The 18,259-nt window shown below is 41.7% G+C and overlaps 1 protein-coding gene across 1 annotated transcript; it reads right to left on the bottom strand.

The window, feature by feature from the left end:
* Positions 1 to 8,744: 8,744 nt before the first annotated feature.
* On the bottom strand, positions 8,745 to 9,584 carry LOC135371637 (piggyBac transposable element-derived protein 3-like). Its single transcript, XM_064605625.1, has one exon. It carries the CDS (start codon positions 9,582 to 9,584, stop codon positions 8,745 to 8,747), a length of 840 nt encoding a protein of 279 aa, XP_064461695.1.
* Between the last annotated feature and the right edge of the window lie 8,675 nt (positions 9,585 to 18,259).

Below are 18,259 nucleotides of genomic sequence, written 5' to 3' on the forward strand. Positions count from 1 at the left end.
CCCAAATGTCACCCAGATTTCATGCTCAAATATACGGGAAGGTCCCGGAGTTGTAACACCCCACCAGCCGGGGCTTGACCAAGACCCCGAGGGCCACCGTTCAAAGCTTCTACCCTTCACCTTAAATCCCCTCGGCATGGTACGGATAACACCTTGGGATTGGTGCTGGGGTCCGTAGTGGCGCCACTCACCAAACACCAGCCCAAGCCGGTGCCCCCTGCGGGGACGGGAATATTGCCAATCTGCTTTACTGACAATAGTTCTGAGCTCTGGTTCCTCACCTCAATGTGGATGTCACCAGTTCTCAATTTTTGCATTGTACACTTTACCTATTCCTTGTTTGGGAGTTTTAGCAGCGAGAAAGGGAGAAGCACTAGCTAGTGGTTTTGAGTGATCAGCCTGAAGGATAAGGATCTTCGGGAACCATGGTTCTGGAGTGGAACTAAAATACTGCAATGTTTGCACTTCGGTGCGGTGCCTCTTGTGGCGCTGATCATGTTTTTTTTTTTTCGAGTTTGTGTTATCCATACAGTGGACGAAGTGACTTGGTGCAGCAGGTGTGTCACCCACCATGGAGCCCCACGAGGGAACGTGTCCTACACGTTAACACTGCCTCTGCACTATACCCAAGAGCAGTTTTCTAAAGAAAGAAGTACTGCCCAAGGTTGACCCTTGCCGCCGAAGAAGGTGAAAAAAGAAAGAAGTGGGCTTCAGGAGAGAGAGAAAAAGAAATGAAAAGAGAGATGGCGACTAGCTGAATAGTCCTTGCCGGGCCTTCTAGGACCACCCGTATGTGGGAAGCTGGGGGCCAAAGTGGTGTGTTCCTTTCCCAGAGGGGCAACGAAGGGTCCAAAACAACCTCTGGATCCACTCAACTACCAGGGTTTACCTTTACCCGGTTTCCCCAGATATCTGACAGCCACGCGCAACTATACAACTAAAACAAACTGTGGTACCCTAAAATGGACAAGGTAAGGCATAAAATATTATTGAGAATATTAATGTCTTGTAAAAAGCGAAATACCTTTTGAAATGACACAAATGGCTCATGGCAGGAAACGCTTGTAGAATTGTGGAAAATGTACCTCGCGCTGTTCCTCAAGATAGGGAAATGTACAGAGAATGTCTGAAATGGTCACCAGAACTTCACAGTCCACACATGCAGGAGGGTCCTCACGTCAGAATAAGAAGTCATGTGTCAAGGAAGTGTGTCCAATTCTGAGTCGAGATGCTAATGTGTCTTGTAAACGGTTTGACTTGACGTGTGTCTGCTCACATAGGGTTTTACCATGTGGAACTTGTTATCATTTTGTGTGGTCCAAGATTTCTGACAGTTATGATTGATCGCCCTCCTCTGTATGGGTCTCAAATCCTGATGGGGAACGCAAGCAGGAGCGATCTCTCCCAAGAGAGCGGCTTCAGCAGCAGCCTGGTTAGCCTTTTCATTCCCCTGTATGCCTACATGGCTGGGTCAGGTGTTGACCCCTGTTGAGCATTCTGTTGCAAGACATCGCGCTTGCTGGACAAGAGTGTTTTTCTTCAGTGCAGTCCACAAATAGCATGGAGAGAGCTGAGCGAATTTCTGTACACTACGGACGATTGAATTCCATTTTTTAAGGATGAAGCGCAGTACTAGCATCAGTCCAATGATTTCAGTGTGAAAATTGAAAAGTTCTGATGTAAGCAGTTAGTCTTTGTCACGTTCCCTCTCACCATGGCGAACAATACACCGACTTCCCTCTTCGATCCGTATTTATAACATGCAGCATGGCCGCCAAAACTTCCCTCAAAGTCTGAAACTCCTGCTTCAAAGCTACAGTGGTTGTATTTTCCTTGTCACACCTTGTTAAGGATATGTTCGACAATATAACTAGCTCTCAAGGAGGTATTCCTTCGTTGCATTTCGATAGTAAAAAATAATCGAACGTAAAATGGTACAATTCTGCGTCTGCCGTGTTCGCACACTAAATGGACAAATGACTCATGGCTTGTTTGATAGACTTAGATATATTTTGAAGTGATCTGTTAATAAACGTACTGGACCTTTCTGAATGTAAAATCATAGGACAGAAAGGAAGGCACACAAATACAACAGAGGGTGCCGTTCATTTCTCACACATCTGCTTTCAGGTGCAGGCAGACTTTGAAAGTGGTATTCTTAGGTCCCTGGGTATTCAAAGATCGGTGAGAACAAAGTGCTCGAAGCATTATACCTAGATTCATCTCTTGCAGCTTTTGCATACCAAATCGTTGTCTAGGGAGGTGAATTAACGTGCACGCTCCTGAAATTCGAATATTATTATGTTACACATCGAGATTACCGACAGCTGGTTACCGAAAATGAAGGCACCTCTCGTGACTTAAGTTATTCATGAGAACGAAATGTTTTTTTCTTGCTAACAAACAAACCGTTTCGTCACATTCGTATGCAGATTATTTGCAGAAAGGCATTTCGAGAGTCTGTCCAGTACCAGTTTCCTCATTTATGACAACGTGGGTTTCCAAGAAAAACCACACGCGAGAAAGTACATAAGCAGGTTCCGATGTCACGATTCTATGGTTCTGAGGCTGGAACACACACAGACGGACAAACACAACACATCCACAAGGTACCGGTATCGGGCTTTTTCGTCGATTGCCATTTTTCACCTCTCTGATTTTAGAACCAAGGCAGCCCTGTAGGAGAATGGCGACGTCCGCGACAATGTTCACAATATGGCAGGAGTCCACCATAGCTAGAACAGGCACCGGGAACTCTTTTGGTGACTGACGACACGTACTCAGAGTTCAACATATTCAAATTCGACAGCCGAGCAAACCACTATCTGCAATGTCAACAGAATCCTGATACCCAGCGAAAAATACAGCAAGCGATTCGCCCGGACTCGGTACTCTCATTCCTAGGCCTCCGCAAAGAACCACACGCTTCTGGGAACTATTTTCATACGCGGGAGCAAGAAGCCTTCGCTGCCCTGGGGCTGCCGTGCCTGTCGACCAATCAGGGACGATTAATTTTGAAAGTTTGAATCTGAAGCGTTCATATCGCAAGTCTATCTTGCGAAGTGTAAACCAGATTGAGCCCTACCTCTGATGTGCCAAACGACCTCGGAGAGTCTCGGCGAGAAAAACGGAAGCTTGGTGAATAAGAAAAGATACCAAAGAAGGATAAATTCCTTAAAACTAGCAAAAATAAATAACAACACCATAGAAGGGATCTAAACAGGGAAGGAGCTGTCGAAGAGGTACTAGTACTGGACACCTTATAACTTTAGTCCTAGGAAACGTATCAAAATAAGGTCAAAACTAAAATAAAGATAAAAGAATAAGGATCTAAATAGAAAAGGAATGTAACCGAAGGCAAGCAAAAATCTCGTAAAATCAATAGAAATTGCCGAAAATCCCAGTTGAAGTTGATACATACATCCCTCGGGCAAGTAAAATGCTAGAAACCTTATAGCCCTAAATATGGAAACTGACCCCAAAGGAGGAGACGATCGGGACGTGGAATCGACTGATGAAAGCTCGGATTCAGATGAGGGGGTACTCACACCAAAGGATGTAAGTAACGAACAGGGAGAATGTAAACATAAAGAGGGAGAAAGCCAAAGAAAGAAAAAAGGAAAAAGACGAGTGGCCGGTGACAGTTCTAAGGAGAAGTGTTCAACAAGTGAAATGATCATGGCATCCCAAGAAAAAAAGAACACAGAACGAGTTGGGAAAACTAAAGAACAGAGTATCGAAGCCAGACTGAGAGGACTGAGGGACAAATACATAGATGTTGAACAGACAATCCCGATAAAACATAAACAAGAAGTACGGGGAGTTTTCCATGAATATGAGGCCCTGGTAAGGAAACTCGAGTTAAAATTAATGGAAACAAAGGTAAGGGCCAATATGGCTGAAGAAGAGAGAGAGGTTATACTTGCAGATAGGGAGATAACCATTAGGAATCTGGAGGCAGTGACTAAAAACTTAAATGAAACAGAAGGAAAAATATCCATTCTAAAGGAAGAACTAAAGAAGGAAGAGAGTAAAGTGGAGACCCTTGAACTCAAAATGAGTGAACTCTCCAAAACGACCTACGCGCAAGCGGTGGGATCGACTCCAGATCCCATCAAATACAAAGATAAACCCACTATAGAAGTGGCATTTATCCACGCGAAAGATAAGAGAACCCAAGAGGAAATAGGTGTCCTACTGAGAGGACACATCAACGCCTCAGAAATCGGTATTCCAGATGGCACGTTGCAACCTATGAAAAACTGAGGTATTATGGTTAAGTCCCGACACATAAACGGTTTCGAAAAACTGGTAGAAGTGAACAAAAACGAGCAAACGTCCGGAGTACTCCAAAGCAGTGCTACCAAAGAAGAGAAAACCCAGACTGCGCATAGCAGGGGTTGAAAAGCGCATAACCAAAGACCATCCTGCTAGCAACAATTAATCTCAAAAATGACCTGAAGATACAACAGGATGATTTCACTATCATCAAAGAAATCAAAATGGGCCGCACCACAACGTATATAGTAGAAGTGGTATTAGAATCAGCTAAAGTCCTACTGGAGAAAAGAAATCTATACATGGGATGGTCGGAGTGCAGGGTTAGCGAGGAGGTCATGGTAAAGAGATGTGAGAAATGTCTGTTATACACCCACAACACCAGGGATTGCAAAGACGAGAGATCAAGATGTCACCTGTGTGGAGAGGCTCACATGGCAAAAGACTATCAAGAAATAAATTGTGAATACTATTGTAGACCATGCGGTTATGCTAACACCATGAAAGGAGCTAACCATGATACCTACCATTCAGCCTACTCCCGAGAATGCCCTGAATATAAAAGGGAATTAGCCCTAGCAAAGAAAAGAATGGGCATGTAAATTCAACATTTTCACTTTATTCAACATGCTAAACTTTTTACAAATTAATACCGCAAGAAGCAAGGCAGGTATAAACAACTGTTATGCCACAATGAAAGAATTAAATACAGACATAATTTGTATTCAAGAACCCTATATTAAAGACAAAAAATTCCAGGATATCATCCCTAATTGTAAATTCTTCTGTGCAAATGAAAATCCTAAAACTGTAATTATTTGTAGAGACAAAAACTTTGATTATTTTCCTTTAAGTATTTCAAGAAACCAGATAATACTGAAATGTTCCAATAAAACTAGAACCTTCATCTTGATTAACCTGTATTTTGAACCTACTTCAGACATTACGGAAAACTTATCAATTCTAAATAAAGAAATAAATGAGTTCAAAGGGGCAACCATAATCATAACCGGAGATTTACCCTATTGGGTGGTAACGTTACGGACGAAAGAGGAGAAGACGTATTATATTTTATAATAGGAAACGACCTAGCACTAAGAAATCACAGTTCATCCTCGGCGACTTTTCATGGACCCTGTGGCAGATCATGGATTGATCTAACGATCATTTCAGAAAGGGATTTCCAATTAATCAAAGACTGGACAGTGAGTGATATCCCCTCATGTTCAGACCACAGATACATTATCTTCAATGCCTTTAATAAAGAAAAAAAAATCAATATGGAAACTAACCAAAAAAGGACAGATACACTTAAACCAGAAAATTAATAAGGACAAATGGTTTACCATGATTTCAAAAACAGAACTACAAACGAGGGATGATATAGATAAAACAGTAGAAGCAACTTATAAAAAAATTGACTTATATAGAAAACAACGTATGCGTAAAATAACCCCTAGAGGAGAAACCGTTGAATGGTGGAGCAATGAGTTAACAATAACACGTAAAAAAGTTCGTGCTATGAGGAAAATATATTAAAAAAATTACGATCCAACTATGAGAGAACATTTCAGAAATACTTATTTTAAACATTTTAAACAGTACAAAAACAAAATAGAAAAAGCTAAAGAAGAGCATTGGTCTGCCCAAATTAATCAGATAAAAAAATCAAATCCCTTTACCGTACCATATAAGATGATGAAAAAAGCCAATGACATTCCAAAAAATATACCGGTCGTTCTAAAAACTGATAGTACATATACCACCACAATAGAAGATAGCATAGAGACAATAATAACACATTTATTTCCTGTAACAACCCCAATAAACATAACAAAAAATAACAACCAATAATAAGGACATTCCATTTACCGAAAATGAGACTTCAACGGCAATAAAAAACTTAAAAAAATGATACAGACATTGGAATAGATAAAGTTAATCTAGAAACAATACAATCAATCATAAGATCACATCCTGGTTACTTGCCTTGGATGTATAACGAATGCCTCAAGATTAGGATACTTTCCTGTGCAATGAAAAATAAATAAATTAATTTTGATTCCAAAGTCTAATGGAAACAAAACTGAACCGGGCAATTTTAGGCCAATAGCTGTTCCAGGGTTATTTAGTAAAATACTGGAAAAGCTAATATACCAAAGATTATATCATTTCCTATACAAAAGGAATTTTTTCAATAAACCTCAATACGGTTTTGTACACGGTAGTTCAAGCACAACGGCAATAAAAAGAATAACGGATACGTTGAGAAGAGATGAAAAAGAGGCATATTCTTCCGTTCTAATATCCTTGGATATAAAGAATGCCTTTAACAATTTAAATCCGGGAATCGTCATACAAGAATTAATTAAACTTAATTGCCCCGATAATTTAATTGATCTAATTAAAAGCTTCTTAAAGGATAGAAGATACCAAATTATCACGCACAAAAAGGAAATGACCTTTACAGGAAATCCTCAGGGATCTCCCCTGAGTCCTCTGCTCTGGAATATCGCTGTTAATTCGATATTTGAGCTCTCCTTTTCAGATGATGTAAATATAGAAGCATATGCAGATGATGTAACTATTATCATCAAAGGTAAGTCAAGAAGACAACTGGAAGAATTGGGTAATAACACCCTGGATGTTCTATCAGACTGGAGCAGAAATATGGGTGTTAATTTTAACGTAAATAAGACACAAGCAATGTTAATAACTACAGGAACAAAATATTAAAACACACCACCTATTATAAAATGAGAAATCAAAATATAAAAATGTCTCAAAGTATAAAGATATTAGGCGCAACTATAGATGAAAACTTAAATTTTCTAGAACATCTAGATAACATAAAAAACAAAGTAACAACATTAACGTTCATCCTATCTAGTTTTACTAACAAAATAAAAAATGCGAGAGGAAATCCTTAGGGAATTATATCTAAGATGCGTAGAACGGATAATAGTGTATGGTGCACCAGCTTGGTTTAAGGCAGAAAATAATTCTCACACGCTAAGAAAATTAAAATCAATACAAAAAATTCCCTTATTGAAAATAACCAAAGCTTACAAAACCGTGGCAAACGAAACCCTCCCAGTTTTAGCCAATGTCAACCCCATAGATTTACAAATAAAAAAGGGATGTTTAATGTATCAAATATGGCAGGATAAGATGAATTGCACAATAAATAATATACTTATAAAATGTGAAAATGTTGAATATCCCTATAATAAATGGGAGACACATCCTAGTGAACTAACAAAAATAAACGTCAAAAGACCGGAGAAGGTCATTTATGGAAAACAGACCATCATTACTGATGGATCCAAAATGGATGAAAATGTGGGAGGTGGCTTTTGTGTGATGGATGGACAAGAACTAATCCATATTGGAAAATTTAAACTTCCAAATCACTCAAATATATTTGATGCCGAACTTACGGCTATAACAGAAAGTATGCGTTATATAAAAAATTCCACACATAATAATTTTGTCTTATACTCCGACAGTCTGTCCACCCTCATGGCTCTGGCAAACCCCATCCATCATAACCCTAGAATTCAGAAATTTAAAAAACGAAATATTGGAAATTAGAAAAAGGAAAATTATCGAATTCAATTTTATAAACTCTCACACAGATATATTAGGTAATGACATAGCAGATGATATTGCTAATAAAGCTCGGCACCGCAATAATTACATCCACTTAAAAATGCCTTAATTGCCCAAGTGGTGAAAAAATGTCTTTTGGTCATTTCATGCACTTTGCTTGGTTCCTAGGCTCAACCACATTTGTTTCCAGCTATTTTCGATCAGTTCTGATTGTGTGTTCCCGGGATATGGGAACGTGATTTCAAAATCACAATGGGCGTTCAATGTATAAAATAAATGGGTCATGGGTCATGGCAGTTGCAGGCTTTTAGAAAGTTGGACTTGGATATGAGCCAGGCTCAATGCCAAATACGAAGTATGCAAATTATATTACATAATTATTGTGGTTTTTAGGATAATTCACCACACCGAAAACCTACTGAAACACTCCAAACACAACGGGTCAGTCCTTTATTCACTGCGCAGAAGCACTATCTGTGTGATACATCAAGAAACAATTGCTTCCGGGTGTGAAACACAAGTTCACAGAGCATTTGGAACACACCACCTTGGTGATCCCTTTGCAGCCAGGAACCTTGCATCTTCCTCGGTTTCCGTACTGCGGCCAGTGACATGTCCCATCCAGTCGGATGTCTTGTGACGGGATAGGTGCTCTTTTGCATTTTTCCTTGTGGAGGGCATTAATGCTCCTTTTCGATGATTTTGTAATACTGCGTCTTGCTGGCTTCTTTATGAGCTTCAGGGTTGAGGCAATCTCCCCTTTGAATTCAAACAAACTCAGAACATCGTTTACACGAATGTTGGCAAGGGCACAGTCCTGCTTGTAGACGAACCAAGCATTGACACAGATAAGGTCAATCAGATGAAAAAAAAAGATCTTGAGGTACCACTTTCTTGATTTCAAAGGTGTCCGGGAAGCTAGCCATCTGGTCGACGAGGTCAACGCCACCCATGTACTTATTGTATATTCTTACACATGCAGGCGACGGTACTTCTATGTGCCTGTGTTCCTTCTTGTCATATCTTCTGACATCTTCAACAGGATCAGTGGCCACAAAGGTGCTCAGAAAACTAACTGAACGATTGTCAAACCACGTGACGGCATGAAATGGTACACCATCATGAGACGCAGTCTTTTCATGGAAGGATCCACGGCCAGCACTTTTCAGAGCTTTGTCATCTTTCAGACTACATCCAGGTAGACGGTTTCGCCTCACAGTCCCAAGAGCCCAAACGCCCTTTTTTGCAAGCTCGTAGAATAGGGGAGCACTCGTGAACCAGTTGTCACAGTAGAGTTTATAGTTCTTGTTGGAGGGAATGGCGGATGCGAGGGTGAGCACTATGTTGCCACTCGCACCGACATCACAGTGTCCATTTGCAGGGAGTATCTTCCCCGTGTACAGTTCAAAGTTGTGCACAATGCCTGTTGAATCGCAAAGTACGAACATCTTGTACCCGTATTTTCTGGGCTTGTTTGGCACGTACTGTTTTAGTGAGCTCTTTCCCTTGTAGGGTATTATCTGCTCATCAACAGACAGCATCTCCTTGCTGAACGGGAGGTCCAGAAATTTTGCACGCACTATTTCGAAGAATGGACGCAGCCTGAAGAGCCTGTCTTCACATGGTGTTGGCAGCGTAGAGTTATCATTGAAATGCAAAAATTTCTTGATTTTCTCAAAGCGGTTTCGTGGCATAGTGTCAGCAACTTGAGCAATTCTGTAGTTACGGGACCAGTACCTTCTTGTGCCTGAAAGTCTCACACCAGACATAAATATGCAAATTGCAGGAAGTCCTGAAGCTCACTTCGGTTGAGATTGAGCGGCTGGCTCGGGTTCTGTTGCACTGAGTAGAGATTTGATTGCTCCACGATGTAATCAAGCATCTCTTCGTCCAAGAAGTCAGTGAAGTACTCGTAAGGCGACCGAGAACTAGCAGCACCTGTCTCCGGTGGTTCAACCCATACAGGGTACGCCGCAGCTACGGAGTGTGTGGGATCCTTCCACTTCATTTTCTTTACCTGAAGGGGTTTCTGATCGCCTTCTGCTGGCGTATTGTCGATCACAGCTGCGACGTCGGTAGCTGCATCTTCCTCATCAGATGAGAAGTGTTCCGTAACTTCGTTGTTTACCTCAGGCGTCCATTCATCATCCGACCCACTGCTGCAGCCCCCGTCGTCACTTTCATCCGGAACTGCACATATTCCACTCCCAAGTGCATTCCGACGGTTGTTGTCGCGAAGACCGTAGAAAAAGTTGGTCTGCATTGCCTAGAAATTCGTGAACCAAATAAGCGTTTCGCCTCCCTCTGCCTGGGTGGAGAGCCCAATGTTGCACCAAAAATCACATACCTTATTTCGCTGCCCACTGTGTTACTTCTGGTTTGAGGAGCTAAATATCGTTTGCAGGAGCCTCTGTGAGCAATTCGGAATGCATTAAGGTGTTTAGATAGGAAAACTATTCAAAAATCGATCCGCCTTGCGACTGTCTGTAGTTAGCAGCACTTCCCGAAAGCGAACATGGACGGCGCCATCTTTAAAGCGGCGGCAGCGCTGTTCACGGTCAACCGGCGAACCAAACAAATTGGAAAAATGAGGAGCAGTGTTACTTCAAAGCAACAACGGGCGTTGGCGTTCCTATGTTTTGCAGTTTGCCAGGAAAACCCAATTTTCGGTATGTGATTTCAGAATCACAGGGGGTAATTAAGGGTTTTATATAACAGAAAGTATGCGTTATATAAAAAATTCCACACATAATAATTTTGTCTTATACTCCGACAGTCTGTCCACCCTCATGGCTCTGGCAAACCCCATCCATCATAACCCTAGAATTCAGATATTTAAAAAAAACGAAATATTGGAAATTAGAAAAAGGAAAATTATCGAATTCAATTTTATAAACTCTCACACAGATATATTAGGTAATGACATAGCAGATGATATTGCTAATAAAGCTCGGCACTGCAATAATTACATCCACTTAAAAATGTCCAAATCCTATATAAAAAGTTTAATAATAAAAGACATAACGAAAGAATGGCACGAAAGATGGTTAAATTACGACAATAACAACATAAAAACATGGATACCAAATATCACGAAAAAACCAAATAAAGTCATGAATCATTATGAATCCCAATTATTAACTAACCATGGAGGCTTCCCTGGATATCTGGCAAAGTTCAGAATTATCAATGACGAACAATGCAAATGCAACCAAGGTATAGGTGATGTTGTGCACTACCTGACAAAATGCCCAGACACAAAGATACACAGAGAAAAAATTCAAGGAATAATGAAAACACCGATAACCGCTGACTGCTTCCAATCATACTAAGCAATCAACAAATGATGTCAGCAATCCAAGACATGATAATACACCTCTGTGAGGTATAAAGGTGACTTCCAACGCTGCGGCCTCAACCGGCTCGGACCTTGGGGGAGGACGAGGGCTCCGGTTGTCAGAGGGCCAGGGCAGTCTGCCTGCTGGAAAGCCAGAAAAACTGGCAAGAAACATAACAAAGAGGCTAACCAGAATGGCTTTAATTGCAAACCTGGAGCCCGTTCGCATCCCAAACCCCCAGGGGATGTAGATCCAGCGAAATCGCCGAGGCAGAATAACACATATAACTGTATTCTTCAATTAGCGGGCAGCCATACAAGTCACTTGATGCTAAGAAGGGCAGAGAAGGAGATAAAAGTAGCAATTTATGATATGAAGAGCTGAAGCAGAACATCAAGGGAGGCTGTCTACTGATATCCACCCATCACTGTAAATAATATAAACCGATATCATAAAATAAGTCAGTGACAAAAAAGGGTTATCAATAAACAATGACTAAACAAATCTATAGGATGCACAGACTAATAAAATAAAAAAACACAAAACCCCTTCAATTATCCAACACACAAAACCAAAAGAAAAGCTCTAAATATATACTAATATTATCTCTCACAAAGCACGGGAACATCCAAAACAAAGGAAAAGATGTAAGAAATGTATTAAGTGTTTTACAGAAGTAAATACCAAGCGAGACTTCAAGCCACAGACGGGAGAACAGCAATCACAGAAACCAAATGGATCATAGATGAACAAGAAATGGGACTACAAGGAAGATAAAGAGGTTTATGAAGACAAGAAAAAATAAAAAAATGTAACCAAATGTATTAACAATAGCTAGAATTATATAACTAGCAATAATGTCATATTCCTTTATCCATATTTCTTGTAAGACACAAGAGATTTAAATAAATCCGCTGTTAGCTTTGCTCGTTCCCTTGCTGTGGTCTTCGCTGGTGGTATATATACTAAAATCTCCTCTTTTTTTTTTAATCTCCCCTCCCTGTAATACTACTGTGGAACAGGGATGGAGATTCTGCTTCTTCCTCTTCCAACTTTTCTATCTTTCATTTTTTCGTTCTTCTTTAAATCATGAAATCATCCCCCCCCCACCTTGGCAGTGGGGCGAATTCACATGCAAAAGAAACAAAAACAGCGCAGGATCCTGGCCGCCTCCGCGGGGCCTGAATCAACACAGTGGTTATCTTTGCAGATCAATTGACGTCGGGCTTGATGGGGTCTTCTTTCACCGTCGGTCCTGTTGTGCTTGATCCATGTGGTCTCGCTAGTACCATCACTTTCTCCCCTACTCTCACTCCCCTTACTATCATATCTATTATTTTAATTTTTAGTGATTAGGTCCCTGATATACCTTCGTGTGGCACGGGGGCCTCTTCACTTATTTTCCCCCCTCTCCTTTCTTTCATTTATGTTCTTCAGGCACCCTGCCTGTCACACCCACCTTCATTTATTCAATACACCCAAGGGCGCGCCATCTTGAATTCCGGGAACTCACTCGCTACACAGAGTGCAGTCAACCGCAGGACAACTTGGTTCGCCGGAGAACGAAACCGAAACCACTTCAAGAGGCATAAATCTTCTAAACATGCTATAATCTTCAAAAAATCATATCTCCGTAACGGAAACAGATTTTTTAATTCCGAAAAAAGGAGAATACACTTTATAAAAAGAAGAAGACCACAGCAAAAGAAACTCAAGAGGAACAGGGTATTTCCCCGTAAAATAACGGGAAATGCCCTAAAAATTGATCCGAAGTTTGGAGGACACTGCTCAACCCAGGATAACTCTGCATATGAAGCGAGAAGCTGTAGGCAGAAGGATTGCAAAATGAATTCTCAAAAACTAAGGAATCGAAGCTCTAAAAACGAGAATGAGGACTTCCCTCCACTGGTAAAGAAGGGGAAAGAGAAAAAAGACAAGCAAAAACAGCTCATAGAAGAAGAGAACTCAGAGGAATCAGCTGCGGAAGACGTCCCCCCAAGTAGGGGTTCTATGACCGAAGCTGAATCTGAGCTCGCCACCCAGGAACAAAGGGATAAATCCCAAAAGAAAAAATCAAAGAAAATGAAAGCAAAGACAAGGAAAGAAGTAAAGCCAGCGGATACCTCTTCCGATGAGGAGGATCCTGTACAAACCAAAGCCCCTCCGGCCAAAAAAGGAGAAAGAAATAACCTAAGCAGCGATAATGAGATCCAGAAGGAGGACTTCTCGGAGAAAGATAGTGACATTCTAGAAGAACCAAGATTTGTAGGAAGATTAAAGGGAAAGGCCTTCGAACGGAAAGTTCGTAAGGCCAGAAACACTTTCCGCAATCTTGATGGAAGAATTAATGAAGATGTCAGAGATGAAGTCCGAAACGTCATTGACGACTTTGAAAAACTCATCCGAGATGTCATCTCAATGAATCGAGTATATGAAGACAGATTTGTGGACTTTTAGCGCAGCTCCACAGTAACAACGAAGAAAAGAAAACGAACAAACCTCCACTCCCACAGAAGACCTATGTGGAAGCCTTAAAGGAGCTCTGGCCAGTGATTTTGGAGCCGTTTTCGCGATTGAGATCGATGGAAGGCATCAAGAGGAGGTTCTCCATTAATTTGCGTGCTTTCAAGCAGAGTAGTTTTTCTAAAATCGAATTTCCAAAATCCTGCGTCAATTCCGTTCAGCACGCCAAGCGTCAAACCGAAGAAGCGCCCGCGCATAAATTAAAACCTGTGCAGTGACGTCGAGCCGTACCCAATCACAGCTTGGGATTGCGTAGGTGTGGTTGTGACATCAGCATGAACGTGTAACCCATTATTTGTACAAAATGATCCTTGTACGTGCATTTCTAAATGTTAAAATGTGCAGGAATAAAAAGTATACCCAGTATCTCACATCTTTGTCGTTCGTTGTAATTACTTCGACCCGCGCTAATCGATTAGCGCACGACGGAGAAGATTATTGCAGACGCTACTTTCGAAAACCGCGGTGCTTTGTTTTGGAGTTTGTGTCTGAAGTTTATTGCGTTTCTCATATGTGATCGTTAGTGATCATACGTGATACGATAAGTGATCGTGCTGTGAACGCTCACTGTTCGCCGAATATGCCTGGTTACGGATGTCCTGGTTGAAGGGTGTCCGAATGCGGCGTACTCATCGGATATTCGGTTTCATGCTTTACCAAGTGACGACCAGCAGCGGCAGCAATGGCATGAGACAGTCCCCGTCATGACTCTGGCAAGGTAGAAAGCTGTAGAAAGCTGGAGAACATTCGGTTCTGCGAACGGCATTTCACACCTTCCGACTACGTGATGCACCCCTATGTGTCACGACGACTCGGACTGCAGCCACAGATGTACCGCCTGAAGAAGACGGCAGTTCCTTCTTTGAATTTAGCTGCAGCTGCAGAGGTTAGTGTTTTGCCTGATGCTGTTGGTGTCTCATCAGCACAGTATGGACATTTCGCGAACTATTGTTCGTCAGTCTGTTCACTTCAAACAGCTAATCATCGGACGTAGAGCAGATCATATGAAAAGAATCATAAAGTATAGTTCTCCGTGTTATAAACACGCAATTTATAGACGACGGAGGTTTCGGTTTTTAGGCTAATACAGATGAACACTTCCAAGGAGGTCATACTGTTCTTCTAACTCTACTTTAGGTGGAACATCAAACTTGTTATATTTTCCGTTGGCTGAACTAACATGGAAAAATGTAGCACATAAGTTCTTATTTGTCAGATGAAGAATTAGGTAAAGGACTCTTGCCGTCTTTTTTGTTTCATGGTTCTTAATAATCAGGCTGATCGTCACATGGAAGTCGAAGACTCCCCAAGTTGAACTGGCCGGAAGTGGTCACATCTCGTGAGTCTCAGGTACGCATAAAATGCACTTAAGTGATGTGACAAAACAAGCAATGCTTGTAATAAAGTGTGTGCTGCTGTATGTCTAAATTACTACCTCTAGCCCACCTGGACCTTCCTGTTGGACATGAGGTATGCAGCACATATCCTTTCACATTGTGCACTTGAATACGTAACATTTTGTGATTGATGGAACGTTTGCCTTCTGCCCACAGGAAACTGCAGTCGATGCAAGTCCTTCTGACCTCGAGATGGACCACTACGATCTGGCAATCCCACTTGAGCATGAGGTCTATGACAATTTGCGAAACTTTGCGTTTGTGATACATGTGGCTGGCATATGTCTGCACGTGGCCCAATATTGCTGCAGTATCTCCCCCTCTCGAGGGAGAATAATAAATTATGGAAGCATAAGTGCATGACAGTAAGCAGGTGGGTGGGAACTGAAGTCGAGGGGAAAATGACAGGCAGAGCAAGGAAGATCGCTGAAACAACGAGAGGGGTACTCCACACATAAAAAAAAAAATTCTTCCATTTGAGAGTCAGACCAGTTTCACGAGGGTACCCTTGGTTATCATATCATATGTGTTCTTGTTCATTCCATTACAGGAATTGGTATCTGCAGCCATGACCTCCCATGCTACTCAGGAGCTGCATCTCCCACTAAGGTAAACGAGCTACAGCAACAGACTCTTTTTCTTCATTGAGCACCAATTTCAACCTCCAAACAGCACTGGGCAACGGCAGCACTAGACGTCCCTGCTGATCCCTCTGCACGTATACTTGAGGGAACTGAGGTAATAATACTGAGAGTGATCACAGGCAAAATATGTGACAAACAATTTCTTTCTTTTGTTATCCTCTTGTGCTTCACTGTACCATTTTACAAATCACAGCTGACATAAATGGAATAAGCATAGGGTATACCACAACTTCAATTCATTTCATTTTTACTTCACTGTGTTGAGCCACAATTTTAGCAGTTGTTTATCACATGCACAGTTAGTCTGGAGTGCTTTCAATGTATACACACTAGACACAAAATTCTGCACATTTCTAGGACAAAAGTGCCTTGGATCATGTGGTGCTTGTTGTACAGGACTGAGGGAAAAAACAGTAGTTACACAGAAAAAAGCATCGGATTAAGATCTACTGGCTTGGTCAGCACCTGTGAGTGTATAACTTATTTACTATTTCACCAACAAATAACAATGACAATCACCACTGTAAGCTTCACTGTACGACCTTTTGTGCAGCCACCCAATGCAACATGGAGCTGGAGCGGTTGGTAGCTCTGAGGTCGACCGCTGTGCAAACGGATGACGCCACTCCTGCCATGGCAGCCCCTCTGACATCATCACCAGTGCGTCCACTTCCACAAGGGCTCCCACCATGCCCAGAGTCTCCGATCCTGCATTCTTCGCAAGCTGAGGCAGGTGGCAGTGAAGATGAGGTCGATGAAGGAGACTGGACGTATTACCCTTCAATGAGTGGGAGCACCTTAGAGTACGTTGTGAGCAGCAGATTACGCTGTCCCTCTCTGACGTTTAATTTTTGCATAACGGTGAATGTCACTATCCATTTCCTGCAATGTTATGAGCATGCTATTTCCTGTGTGACGGATGTGCAATGTTACCTCATTGCAGGGAGACACAAAGATTAATCGCTCACTAAAAATTTTACCAAGGTCTCTTAGAAGCTCGAAAAATTAATCTCCTGAAGCCCTAATAACATACTGATCAAAGTAATTGGTGAAAAGTAATGTAGTTACTCAGTATGTACAAGCCTGGCACGTAATAATTTTGCACACTCATTACGTTTCATTGAAGCATTTTTGTGAAATCTGCCACATATGATGGTGCAATAGTGGTGGCAAAGATGACAAGCTACACTTTTGTTGTTACACGCGAGAAGGCAGCTGTACTTTGTAATCACTAATACTTGGTTTTGTATAAAATTCTTGTGGATATTTGGACACGCAGTCTGATGCACCTGTGTTCATTTTGTGCATTTCCTGTAATGGGCTATTAGAATACACACAGTGCAGTGTTGGCCATGGAGTTATGTGTTATGTGACACAAAGCTTGTGGCACAATCCATATTTGGCCCTTTTTTCTCACCATCATAAAATGAAAAATTACGTTCTTAGTTGCCTTGCTTTCTTGTTCTTGTTACCTGCCTCAACAAATAGGTGATGAGCCAGTTGAGAGGTTTTGCATGTTTGAATGTATTAAGTCTGCTTTATGTCTCATTTTTCATATTAGTCAGGCATACACGTGGGCAAAGGTAGATAATGAAGAAACAAGCTGGCACTTACCTTCTTCGGGCTGGAGAAGGCCTACTTATTAACGAGCAAGTCCTTGATGCTCTTCATGACTGTTCTAACGTCAAATACTGCAAACGGTTCTTGCCATGACTGCAGCACACTTGTAGCAGTCCATCATCCAGTGTCAGCACTTGGTGGTGTCGCTCCAGTTTTAGTGCCTGGTTGGGAGCATACTGTCAGAAATTAGTGGCGTGACACCAGCTAATTTTTTGTGCAGTGCAGCACTTACTGTAAAACCCTTTATTTCCGCGCGCCGTTAATTTTCGCTAATTTGGCAAATTGAAGAACTTCGCGAAAATTTTAATGTACACATGATACACAGTGAAAAATACGAAATTCGCGAAATTCAGCGGTCGCGAAACTGCCTTTGATAGCTGCTATTACTGCCCTGTACCCAGCCGAGTACACTGGTTAGACAAGAAACTGTACCGACATACACACCTTGCTTAGTACCTTGCATATCTGAAGCCTGTCCTTGACTCTGATGGAAAGGCTTCGCGAATGGTGTTCACTGCACAAGCTGGAATCACCAAGCGCTTGTTTTTTTCAAGCTTGTGCCACACCCACCTCGCAAACTGACGGTATGCAGTGTATCGGTATCTCCTGCAACAATACACAGAAAGAGAAAAGATATGTAATGTCACTTTGGTATTGAACACATCATAACCAGAAACAAACGTGGTCGTAATGTTGAAATCATGCTTACTTGTGAATATGTGCGCTCATTGGTTCCCGCTGGCCCCGAAGTTCAAGGTACGCCACCTTAAGCACGGTTTGGTTGAGGCATGATTTGAAATTTTGGTGCTCCGTGATACACGAGAAGCTCAGTGGCTCAGGGTGCCCT

Source organism: Ornithodoros turicata, unplaced genomic scaffold (genome assembly GCF_037126465.1).
Source record: "Ornithodoros turicata isolate Travis unplaced genomic scaffold, ASM3712646v1 Chromosome12, whole genome shotgun sequence".
Taxonomy (NCBI): domain Eukaryota; kingdom Metazoa; phylum Arthropoda; class Arachnida; order Ixodida; family Argasidae; genus Ornithodoros; species Ornithodoros turicata.

Bases quoted from the DNA above. Each gene is read 5' to 3' on its own strand.
- LOC135371637 (XM_064605625.1), bottom strand. From the start codon at position 9,584: ATGCCACGAAACCGCTTTGAGAAAATCAAGAAATTTTTGCATTTCAAT.